Here is a 13,972-nt window from a genome sequence, read left to right as displayed (position 1 = left end):
TACTGTACATATCACTCTGCTCTCTATACGTACTGTACATATCACTCTGCTCTCTATACGTACTGTACATATCACTCTGCTCTCTATACGTACTGTACATATCACTCTGCTCTCTATACATACTGTACATATCACTCTGCTCTCTATACATACTGTACATATCACTCTGTTCTCTATACGTACTGTACATATCACTCTGCTCTCTATACATACTGTACATATCACTCTGCTCTCTATACGTACTGTACATATCACTCTGCTCTCTGTACGTACTGTACATATCACTCTGCTCTCTATACGTACTGTACATATCACTCTGCTCTCTATACGTACTGTACATATCACTCTGCTCTCTATACGTACTGTACATATCACTCTGCTCTCTATACGTACTGTACATATCACTCTGCTCTCTATACGTACTGTACATATCACTCTGCTCTCTGTACGTACTGTACATATCACTCTGCTCTCTATACGTACGTACTGTACATATCACTCTGCTCTCTATACGTACTGTACATATCACTCTGCTCTCTATACGTACTGTACATATCACTCTGCTCTCTATACGTACGTACTGTACATATCACTCTGCTCTCTATACGTACTGTACATATCACTCTGCTCTCTATACGCACGTACTGTACATATCACTCTGCTCTCTATACGTACTGTACATATCACTCTGCTCTCTATACGTACTGTACATATCACTCTGCTCTCTATACGTACTGTACATATCACTCTGCTCTCTATACGTACTGTACATATCACTCTGCTCTCTATACGTACTGTACATATCACTCTGCTCTCTATACATACTGTACATATCACTCTGCTCTCTATACGTACTGTACATATCACTCTGCTCTCTATACGTACTGTACATATCACTCTGCTCTCTATACGTACTGTACATATCACTCTGCTCTCTATACGTACTGTACATATCACTCTGCTCTCTATACGTACTGTACATATCACTCTGCTCTCTATACGTACTGTACATATCACTCTGCTCTCTGTACGTACTGTACATATCACTCTGCTCTCTATACGTACGTACTGTACATATCACTCTGCTCTCTATACGTACTGTACATATCACTCTGCTCTCTATACGTACTGTACATATCACTCTGCTCTCTATACGTACTGTACATATCACTCTGCTCTCTATACGTACTGTACATATCACTCTGCTCTCTATACGTACTGTACATATCACTCTGCTCTCTGTACGTACTGTACATATCACTCTGCTCTCTATACGTACGTACTGTACATATCACTCTGCTCTCTATACGTACTGTACATATCACTCTGCTCTCTATACGTACTGTACATATCACTCTGCTCTCTATACGTACGTACTGTACATATCGCTCTGCTCTCTATACGTACTGTACATATCACTCTGCTCTCTATACGTACTGTACATATCACTCTGCTCTCTATACGTACTGTACATATCGCTCTGCTCTCTATACGTACTGTACATATCACTCTGCTCTCTATACGTACTGTACATATCACTCTGTTCTCTATACGTACTGTACATATCACTCTGCTCTCTATACGTACTGTACATATCACTCTGCTCTGTATACGTACTGTACATATCACTCTGCTCTCTATACATACTGTACATATCACTCTGCTCTGTATACGTACTGTACATATCACTCTGCTCTCTATACATACTGTACATATCACTCTGCTCTCTATACGTACTGTACATATCGCTCTGCTCTCTATACGTACTGTACATATCACTCTGCTCTCTATACGTACTGTACATATCACTCTGCTCTCTATACGTACTGTACATATCACTCTGTTCTCTATACGTACGTACTGTACATATCACTCTGCTCTCTATACGTACTGTACATATCACTCTGCTCTCTATACGTACTGTACATATCACTCTGCTCTCTATACGTACTGTACATATCACTCTGCTCTCTATACGTACTGTACATATCACTCTGCTCTCTATACGTACTGTACATATCACTCTGCTCTCTATACGTACTGTACATATCACTCTGCTCTCTATACGTACTGTACATATCACTCTGCTCTCTATACGTACTGTACATATCACTCTGCTCTCTATACGTACTGTACATATCACTCTGCTCTCTATACGTACTGTACATATCACTCTGCTCTCTGTACGTACTGTACATATCACTCTGCTCTCTATACGTACTGTACATATCACTCTGCTCTCTATACGTACTGTACATATCACTCTGCTCTCTATACGTACTGTACATATCACTCTGCTCTCTATACGTACTGTACATATCACTCTGCTCTCTATACGTACGTACTGTACATATCACTCTGCTCTCTATACGTACTGTACATATCACTCTGCTCTCTATACGTACTGTACATATCACTCTGCTCTCTATACGTACTGTACATATCACTCTGCTCTCTATACGTACTGTACATATCACTCTGCTCTCTATACGTACTGTACATATCACTCTGCTCTCTATACGTACTGTACATATCACTCTGCTCTGTACGTACTGTACATATCACTCTGCTCTCTATACGTACTGTACATATCACTCTGCTCTCTATACGTACTGTACATATCACTCTGCTCTCTATACGTACTGTACTGTACATATCACTCTGCTCTCTATACGTACTGTACATATCACTCTGCTCTCTATACATACTGTACATATCACTCTGCTCTCTATACGTACGTACTGTACATATCACTCTGCTCTCTATACGTACTGTACATATCACTCTGCTCTCTATACGTACTGTACATATCACTCTGCTCTCTATACGTACTGTACATATCACTCTGCTCTCTATACGTACTGTACATATCACTCTGCTCTCTATACATACTGTACATATCACTCTGTTCTCTATACGTACTGTACATATCACTCTGCTCTCTATACGTACTGTACATATCACTCTGCTCTCTATACGTACTGTACATATCACTCTGTTCTCTATACGTACTGTACATATCACTCTGCTCTCTATACGTACTGTACATATCACTCTGCTCTCTATACGTACTGTACATATCACTCTGCTCTCTATACATACTGTACATATCACTCTGCTCTCTATACGTACTGTACATATCACTCTGCTCTCTATACGTACTGTACATATCACTCTGCTCTCTATACGTACTGTACATATCACTCTGCTCTCTATACATACTGTACATATCACTCTGCTCTCTATACGTACTGTACATATCACTCTGCTCTCTATACGTACTGTACATATCACTCTGCTCTCTATACGTACTGTACATATCACTCTGCTCTCTATACGTACTGTACATATCACTCTGCTCTCTATACGTACTGTACATATCACTCTGCTCTCTATACGTACTGTACATATCACTCTGCTCTCTATATGTACTGTACATATCGCTCTGCTCTCTATACGTACTGTACATATCACTCTGCTCTCTATACGTACTGTACATATCACTCTGCTCTCTATACGTACTGTACATATCACTCTGCTCTCTATACGTACTGTACATATCGCTCTGCTCTCTATACGTACTGTACATATCACTCTGCTCTCTATACGTACTGTACATATCACTCTGTTCTCTATACGTACTGTACATATCACTCTGCTCTCTATACGTACTGTACATATCACTCTGCTCTCTATACGTACTGTACATATCACTCTGCTCTCTATACGTACGTACTGTACATATCACTCTGTTCTCTATACGTACTGTACATATCACTCTGCTCTCTATACGTACGTACTGTACATATCACTCTGTTCTCTATACGTACTGTACATATCACTCTGCTCTCTATACGTACTGTACATATCACTCTGCTCTCTATACGTACTGTACATATCACTCTGCTCTCTATACGTACTGTACATATCACTCTGCTCTCTATACGTACTGTACATATCACTCTCCTCTCTATACGTACTGTACATATCACTCTGCTCTCTATACGTACTGTACATATCACTCTGCTCTCTATACGTACTGTACATATCACTCTGCTCTCTATACGTACGTACTGTACATATCACTCTGCTCTCTATACGTACTGTACATATCACTCTGCTCTCTATACGTACTGTACATATCACTCTGCTCTCTATACGTACTGTACATATCACTCTGCTCTCTATACGTACTGTACATATCACTCTGCTCTCTATACGTACGTACTGTACATATCACTCTGTTCTCTATACGTACTGTACATATCACTCTGTTCTCTATACGTACTGTACATATCACTCTGCTCTCTATACGTACTGTACATATCGCTCTGCTCTCTATACGTACTGTACATATCACTCTGCTCTCTATACATACTGTACATATCACTCTGCTCTCTATACGTACTGTACATATCACTCTGCTCTCTATACGTACTGTACATATCACTCTGCTCTCTATACGTACTGTACATATCACTCTGCTCTCTATACGTACTGTACATATCACTCTGCTCTCTATACGTACTGTACATATCACTCTGCTCTCTATACATACTGTACATATCACTCTGCTCTCTATACGTACTGTACATATCACTCTGCTCTCTATACGTACTGTACATATCACTCTGCTCTCTATACGTACTGTACATATCACTCTGCTCTCTATACGTACTGTACATATCACTCTGCTCTCTATACGTACTGTACATATCACTCTGCTCTCTATACGTACGTACTGTACATATCACTCTGCTCTCTATACGTACTGTACATATCACTCTGCTCTCTATACGTACTGTACATATCACTCTGCTCTCTATACGTACTGTACATATCACTCTGCTCTCTATACGTACTGTACATATCACTCTGCTCTATGTACGTACTGTACATATCACTCTGCTCTCTATACGTACTGTACATATCACTCTGCTCTCTATACGTACTGTACATATCACTCTGCTCTCTATACGTACTGCACATATCACTCTGCTCTCTATACGTACTGTACATATCACTCTGCTCTCTATACGTACTGTACATATCACTCTGCTCTCTATACGTACTGTACATATCACTCTGCTCTCTATACGTACTGTACATATCACTCTGTTCTCTATACGTACTGTACATATCACTCTGCTCTCTATACGTACTGTACATATCACTCTGCTCTCTATACGTACTGTACATATCACTCTGCTCTCTATACGTACTGTACATATCACTCTGCTCTCTATACATACGTACTGTACATATCACTCTGCTCTCTATACATACTGTACATATCACTCTGCTCTCTATACGTACTGTACATATCACTCTGCTCTCTATACGTACTGTACATATCACTCTGTTCTCTATACGTACTGTACATATCACTCTGCTCTCTATACGTACTGTACATATCACTCTCCTCTCTATACGTACTGTACATATCACTCTGCTCTCTATACGTACTGTACATATCACTCTGCTCTCTATACGTACTGTACATATCACTCTCCTCTCTATACGTACTGTACATATCACTCTGCTCTCTATACATACTGTACATATCACTCTGCTCTCTATACGTACTGTACATATCACTCTGCTCTCTATACGTACTGTACATATCACCCTGCTCTCTATACGTACTGTACATATCACTCTGCTCTCTATACGTACTGTACATATCACTCTGCTCTCTGTACGTACTGTACATATCACTCTGCTCTCTATACGTACTGTACATATCACTCTGCTCTCTATACGTACTGTACATATCACTCTGCTCTCTATACGTACTGTACATATCACTCTGCTCTCTATACGTACTGTACATATCACTCTGCTCTCTATACGTACTGTACATATCACTCTGCTCTCTGTACGTACTGTACATATCACTCTGCTCTCTATACGTACTGTACATATCACTCTGCTCTCTATACGTACGTACTGTACATATCACTCTGCTCTCTATACGTACTGTACATATCACTCTGCTCTCTATACGTACTGTACATATCACTCTGCTCTCTATACGTACTGTACATATCACTCTGCTCTCTATACGTACTGTACATATCACTCTGCTCTCTATACGTACTGTACATATCACTCTGCTCTCTATACGTACATACTGTACATATCACTCTGCTCTCTATACGTACTGTACATATCACTCTGCTCTCTATACATACTGTACATATCACTCTGCTCTCTATACGTACTGTACATATCACTCTGCTCTCTATACGTACTGTACATATCACTCTGCTCTCTATACGTACTGTACATATCACTCTGCTCTCTATACGTACTGTACATATCACTCTGCTCTCTATCTGTACTGTACATATCACTCTGTTCTCTATACGTACTGTACATATCACTCTGCTCTCTATACGTACTGTACATATCACTCTGCTCTCTATACGTACTGTACATATCACTCTGCTCTCTATACGTACTGTACATATCACTCTGCTCTCTATACGTACTGTACATATCACTCTGCTCTCTATACGTACTGTACATATCACTCTCCTCTCTATACGTACGTACTGTACATATCACTCTGTTCTCTATACGTACTGTACATATCACTCTGCTCTCTATACATACTGTACATATCACTCTCCTCTCTATACGTACTGTACATATCACTCTGCTCTCTATACGTACTGTACATATCACTCTGCTCTCTATACGTACTGTACATATCACTCTGCTCTCTATACGTACTGTACATATCACTCTGCTCTCTATACGTACTGTACATATCACTCTGTTCTCTATACGTACTGTACATATCACTCTGCTCTCTATACGTACTGTACATATCACTCTGCTCTCTATACGTACTGTACATATCACTCTGCTCTCTATACGTACTGTACATATCACTCTGTTCTCTATACGTACTGTACATATCACTCTCCTCTCTATACGTACTGTACATATCACTCTGCTCTCTATACGTACTGTACATATCACTCTGCTCTCTATACGTACTGTACATATCACTCTGCTCTCTATACATACTGTACATATCACTCTGCTCTCTATACGTACTGTACATATCACTCTGCTCTCTATACGTACTGTACATATCACTCTGCTCTCTATACATACGTACTGTACATATCACTCTGCTCTCTATACGTACTGTACATATCACTCTGCTCTCTATACGTACTGTACATATCACTCTGCTCTCTATACGTACTGTACATATCACTCTGCTCTCTATACATACTGTACATATCACTCTGCTCTCTATACGTACTGTACATATCACTCTGCTCTCTATACATACTGTACATATCACTCTGCTCTCTATACATACTGTACATATCACTCTGCTCTCTATACGTACTGTACATATCACTCTGCTCTCTATACGTACTGTACATATCACTCTGCTCTCTATACGTACTGTACATATCACTCTGCTCTCTATACGTACTGTACATATCACTCTGCTCTCTATACATACTGTACATATCACTCTGCTCTCTATACATACTGTACATATCACTCTGCTCTCTATACGTACTGTACATATCACTCTGCTCTCTATACGTACTGTACATATCACTCTGCTCTCTATACGTACTGTACATATCACTCTGCTCTCTATACGTACTGTACATATCACTCTGCTCTCTATACGTACGTACTGTACATATCACTCTGCTCTCTATACGTACTGTACATATCACTCTGTTCTCTATACATACTGTACATATCACTCTGCTCTCTATACGTACTGTACATATCACTCTGCTCTCTATACGTACTGTACATATCACTCTGCTCTCTATACGTACTGTACATATCACTCTGCTCTCTGTACGTACTGTACATATCACTCTGCTCTCTATACGTACTGTACATATCACTCTGCTCTCTATACGTACTGTACATATCACTCTGCTCTCTATACGTACTGTACATATCACTCTGCTCTCTATACGTACTGTACATATCACTCTGCTCTCTATACGTACTGTACATATCACTCTGCTCTCTATACGTACTGTACATATCACTCTGCTCTCTATACGTACTGTACATATCACTCTGCTCTCTATACGTACTGTACATATCACTCTGCTCTCTATACGTACTGTACATATCACTCTGCTCTCTATACGTACTGTACATATCACTCTGCTCTCTATACGTACTGTACATATCACTCTGCTCTCTATACGTACTGTACATATCACTCTGCTCTCTATACGTACTGTACATATCACTCTGCTCTCTATACGTACTGTACATATCACTCTGTTCTCTATACGTACGTACTGTACATATCACTCTGTTCTCTATACGTACGTACTGTACATATCACTCTGTTCTCTATACGTACTGTACATATCACTCTGCTCTCTATACGTACTGTACATATCACTCTGCTCTCTATACGTACTGTACATATCACTCTGCTCTCTATACGTACTGTACATATCACTCTGCTCTCTATACGTACTGTACATATCACTCTGTTCTCTATACGTACGTACTGTACATATCACTCTGCTCTCTATACGTACTGTACATATCACTCTGCTCTCTATACGTACGTACTGTACATATCACTCTGCTCTCTATACGTACTGTACATATCACTCTGTTCTCTATACGTACTGTACATATCACTCTGCTCTCTATACGTACTGTACATATCACTCTGCTCTCTATACGTACTGTACATATCACTCTGCTCTCTATACGTACTGTACATATCACTCTGCTCTCTATACATACTGTACATATCACTCTGCTCTCTATACGTACTGTACATATCACTCTGCTCTCTATATGTACTGTACATATCACTCTGCTCTCTATACGTACTGTACATATCACTCTGCTCTCTATACGTACTGTACATATCACTCTGCTCTCTATACGTACTGTACATATCACTCTGCTCTCTATACGTACTGTACATATCACTCTGCTCTCTATACGTACTGTACATATCACTCTGCTCTCTATACGTACGTACTGTACATATCACTCTGCTCTCTATACGTACTGTACATATCACTCTGCTCTCTATACGTACTGTACATATCACTCTGCTCTCTATACGTACTGTACATATCACTCTGCTCTCTATACGTACTGTACATATCACTCTGCTCTCTATACGTACTGTACATATCACTCTGCTCTCTATACGTACTGTACATATCACTCTGCTCAGGGATATTTGAATATCTGACCTGTTTATGAGGCCACTAGCCCGTCCAATGCACGACTATGGACCTGCAATGTTTGTTTAGAGGCTCATGACGTACATGGAACGGCAGCCATGTTTGTTTGTTTAGGGCAGTGGTTCTCAACCCGTGGGTGTTTAGGGCAGTGGTTCTCAACCCGGGGGTGTTTAGGGCAGTGGTTCTCAACCCAGGGGTGTTTAGGGCAGTGGTTCTCAACCCGGGGGTGTTTAGGGCAGTGGTTCTCAACCCGGGGGTGTTTAGGGCAGTGGTTCTCAACCCAGGGGTGTTTAGGGCAGTGGTTCTCAACCCGGGGGTGTTTAGGGCAGTGGTTCTCAACCCGGGGGTGTTTAGGGCAGTGGTTCTCAACCCGTGGGTGTTTAGGGCAGTGGTTCTCAACCCGGGGGTGTTTAGGGCAGTGGTTCTCAACCCGTGGGTGTTTAGGGCAGAGTGGTTCTCAACCCGGGGGTGTTTAGGGCAGTGGTTCTCAACCCGTGGGTGTTTAGGGCAGTGGTTCTCAACCCGGGGGTGTTTAGGGCAGAGTGGTTCTCAACCCGTGGGTTCTCAACCCGTGGGTGTTTAGGGCAGAGTGGTTCTCAACCCGGGGGTGTTTAGGGCAGTGGTTCTCAACCCGTGGGTTCTCAACCCGGGGGTGTTTAGGGCAGTGGTTCTCAACCCGGGGGTGTTTAGGGCAGTGGTTCTCAACCCGGGGGTGTTTAGGGCAGTGGTTCTCAACCCGGGGGTGTTTAGGGCAGTGGTTCTCAACCCGGGGGTGTTTAGGGCAGTGGTTCTCAACCCGGGGGTGTTTAGGGCAGTGGTTCTCAACCCGGGGGTGTTTAGGGCAGTGGTTCTCAACCCAGGGGTGTTTAGGGCAGTGGTTCTCAACCCGGGGGTGTTTAGGGCAGTGGTTCTCAACCCGGGGGTGTTTAGGGCAGTGGTTCTCAACCCGTGGTTCTCAACCCGGGGGTGTTTAGGGCAGTGGTTCTCAACCCGTGGTTCTCAACCCGGGGGTGTTTAGGGCAGTGGTTCTCAACCCGGGGGTGTTTAGGGCAGTGGTTCTCAACCTGGGGGTGTTTAGGGCAGTGGTTCTCAACCCGGGGGTGTTTAGGGCAGAGTGGTTCTCAACCCGGGGGTGTTTAGGGCAGTGGTTCTCAACCCGGGGGTGTTTAGGGCAGTGGTTCTCAACCCGGGGGTGTTTAGGGCAGTGGTTCTCAACCCGGGGGTGTTTAGGGCAGAGTGGTTCTCAACCCGGGGGTGTTTAGGGCAGTGGTTCTCAACCCGGGGGTGTTTAGGGCAGTGGGTCTCAACCCGGGGGTGTTTAGGGCAGTGGGTCTCAACCCGGGGGTGTTTAGGGCAGTGGGTCTCAACCCGGGGGTGTTTAGGGCAGTGGTTCTCAACCCGTGGGTGTTTAGGGCAGTGGTTCTCAACCCGGGGGTGTTTAGGGCAGTGGTTCTCAACCCGGGGGTGTTTAGGGCAGTGGTTCTCAACCCGGGGGTGTTTAGGGCAGTGGTTCTCAACCCGGGGGTGTTTAGGGCAGTGGTTCTCAACCCGGGGGTGTTTAGGGCAGTGGTTCTCAACCCGGGGGTGTTTAGGGCAGTGGTTCTCAACCCAGGGGTGTTTAGGGCAGTGGTTCTCAACCCGGGGGTGTTTAGGGCAGTGGTTCTCAACCCGGGGGTGTTTAGGGCAGTGGTTCTCAACCCGTGGGTGTTTAGGGCAGTGGTTCTCAACCCGGGGGTGTTTAGGGCAGTGGTTCTCAACCCGTGGGTGTTTAGGGCAGAGTGGTTCTCAACCCGGGGGTGTTTAGGGCAGTGGTTCTCAACCCGTGGGTGTTTAGGGCAGAGTGGTTCTCAACCCGGGGGTGTTTAGGGCAGTGGTTCTCAACCCGTGGTTCTCAACCCGTGGGTTCTCAACCCGGGGGTGTTTAGGGCAGTGGTTCTCAACCCGGGGGTGTTTAGGGCAGTGGTTCTCAACCCGGGGGTGTTTAGGGCAGTGGTTCTCAACCCGGGGGTGTTTAGGGCAGTGGTTCTCAACCCGTGGTTCTCAACCCGGGGGTGTTTAGGGCAGTGGTTCTCAACCCGTGGTTCTCAACCCGGGGGTGTTTAGGGCAGTGGTTCTCAACCCAGGGGTGTTTAGGGCAGAGTGGTTCTCAACCCGTGGGTTCTCAACCCGTGGGTGTTTAGGGCAGTGGTTCTCAACCCGTGGGTTCTCAACCCGTGGGTGTTTAGGGCAGTGGTTCTCAACCCGGGGGTGTTTAGGGCAGAGTGGTTCTCAACCCGTGGGTTCTCAACCCGTGGGTGTTTAGGGCAGAGTGGTTCTCAACCCGGGGGTGTTTAGGGCAGTGGTTCTCAACCCGTGGGTTCTCAACCCGTGGGTGTTTAGGGCAGAGTGGTTCTCAACCCGTGGTTCTCAACCCGTGGGTTCTCAACCCGGGGGTGTTTAGGGCAGTGGTTCTCAACCCGGGGGTGTTTAGGGCAGTGGTTCTCAACCCGGGGGTGTTTAGGGCAGTGGTTCTCAACCCGGGGGTGTTTAGGGCAGTGGTTCTCAACCCGGGGGTGTTTAGGGCAGTGGTTCTCAACCCGGGGGTGTTTAGGGCAGTGGTTCTCAACCCGGGGGTGTTTAGGGCAGTGGTTCTCAACCCGGGGGTGTTTAGGGCAGTGGTTCTCAACCCGTGGTTCTCAACCCGGGGGTGTTTAGGGCAGTGGTTCTCAACCCGTGGTTCTCAACCCCTGGGTGTTTAGGGCAGTGGTTCTCAACCCGTGGTTCTCAACCCGGGGGTGTTTAGGGCAGTGGTTCTCAACCCGTGGGTGTTTAGGGCAGTGGTTCTCAACCCGGGGGTGTTTAGGGCAGTGGTTCTCAACCCGGGGGTGTTTAGGGCAGTGGTTCTCAGCCCGGGGGTGTTTAGGGCAGTGGTTCTCAACCCGTGGGTGTTTAGGGCAGTGGTTCTCAACCCGGGGGTGTTTAGGGCAGTGGTTCTCAACCCGTGGGTGTTTAGGGCAGTGGTTCTCAACCCGGGGGTGTTTAGGGCAGTGGTTCTCAACCCGGGGGTGTTTAGGGCAGTGGTTCTCAACCCAGGGGTGTTTAGGGCAGTGGTTCTCAACCCGGGGGTGTTTAGGGCAGTGGTTCTCAACCCGGGGGTGTTTAGGGCAGTGGTTCTCAACCCGGGGGTGTTTAGGGCAGTGGTTCTCAACCCGGGGGTGTTTAGGGCAGTGGTTCTCAACCCGTGGGTGTTTAGGGCAGTGGTTCTCAACCCGGGGGTGTTTAGGGCAGTGGTTCTCAACCCGTGGGTGTTTAGGGCAGTGGTTCTCAACCCGGGGGTGTTTAGGGCAGTGGTTCTCAACCCGGGGGTGTTTAGGGCAGTGGTTCTCAACCCGGGGGTGTTTAGGGCAGTGGTTCTCAACCCGGGGGTGTTTAGGGCAGTGGTTCTCAACCCGGGGGTGTTTAGGGCAGTGGTTCTCAACCCGGGGGTGTTTAGGGCAGTGGTTCTCAACCCGGGGGTGTTTAGGGCAGTGGTTCTCAACCCGGGGGTGTTTAGGGCAGTGGTTCTCAACCCGGGGGTGTTTAGGGCAGTGGTTCTCAACCCGGGGGTGTTTAGGGCAGTGGTTCTCAACCCGGGGGTGTTTAGGGCAGTGGTTCTCAACCCGGGGGTGTTTAGGGCAGTGGTTCTCAACCCGGGGGTGTTTAGGGCAGTGGTTCTCAACCCGGGGGTGTTTAGGGCAGTGGTTCTCAACCCGGGGGTGTTTAGGGCAGTGGTTCTCAACCCGGGGGTGTTTAGGGCAGTGGTTCTCAACCCGTGGGTGTTTAGGGCAGTGGTTCTCAACCCAGGGGTGTTTAGGGCAGTGGTTCTCAACCCGGGGGTGTTTAGGGCAGTGGTTCTCAACCCGGGGGTGTTTAGGGCAGTGGTTCTCAACCCGGGGGTGTTTAGGGCAGTGGTTCTCAACCCGGGGGTGTTTAGGGCAGTGGTCCTCAACCCGGGGGTGTTTAGGGCAGTGGTTCTCAACCCATGGTTCTCAACCCGTGGGTTCTCAACCCGTGGGTTCTCAACCCGTGGGTTCTCAACCCGGGGGTGTTTAGGGCAGTGGTTCTCAACCCGGGGGTGTTTAGGGCAGTGGTTCTCAACCCGGGGGTGTTTAGGGCAGTGGTTCTCAACCCGTGGGTTCTCAACCCGTGGGTTCTCAACCCGTGGGTCGCCAAAATATCTTGGGGGGTCCCCAAATTATTTAAAAAAAGAAAAAAAATCCCCATTTTTTTGCAACTAAATGGCTGTAAAATGGAAATGAAGAGTTTATATAGTACTTTGTGCATGCATACACTTAATGATTATATCTGGTTTCAGTATTCATTCATGATATATTTTCTCTATTATTATTTTTGCAGTCAGTTTGTATTGGTGGTGGGGAGGGGGGGCGGGGGTCGCGAGACATGGCCAAAGCATTTCCGGGGGTCCCCTGCCAAAAACGTTGAGAACCCCTCGTTTAGGGCAGCAGTAAAACTAACATCGATGAGGTGGGACGTCATGTGGACGATATACATACAGTGGGCGACCCTCACTTCACACAGGTGTGATTTTTGTATTTATTTTTTGATTTTATCCTTGTTCCTTAATCTTTCTATCTCTATTCCTCTTACCTTCCAGAAGACGACGCAGGGGCACACCTATAAAACACACCTATAAAACACACCTATAAAACACACCTATAAAACACACCTATTTCAACGACTATTTTAAATTATTTTCTTCACGCCGA

The 13,972-nt window shown here is 45.5% G+C and overlaps 1 protein-coding gene across 1 annotated transcript in view; it reads left to right on the top strand.

The window, feature by feature from the left end:
• Positions 1–13,899, top strand: part of LOC306931483 (long-chain fatty acid transport protein 2-like) — a gene marked incomplete at both ends in the record, with an annotated part of 45,004 nt that extends 31,105 nt beyond the window's left edge. The window contains one exon of the mRNA XM_079512882.1: positions 13,861–13,899. Within this exon, the coding sequence (XP_079369008.1) occupies positions 13,861–13,899 (39 nt within the window). The remainder of the gene's footprint in view (positions 1–13,860) is intronic.
• Between the last annotated feature and the right edge of the window lie 73 nt (positions 13,900–13,972).

The sequence above is a fragment of the Electrona antarctica genome (genome assembly GCF_951216825.1).
Source record: "Electrona antarctica genome assembly, chromosome: 10".
Taxonomy (NCBI): domain Eukaryota; kingdom Metazoa; phylum Chordata; class Actinopteri; order Myctophiformes; family Myctophidae; genus Electrona; species Electrona antarctica.
This window is presented reverse-complemented; position numbering and strand designations above follow the sequence as displayed.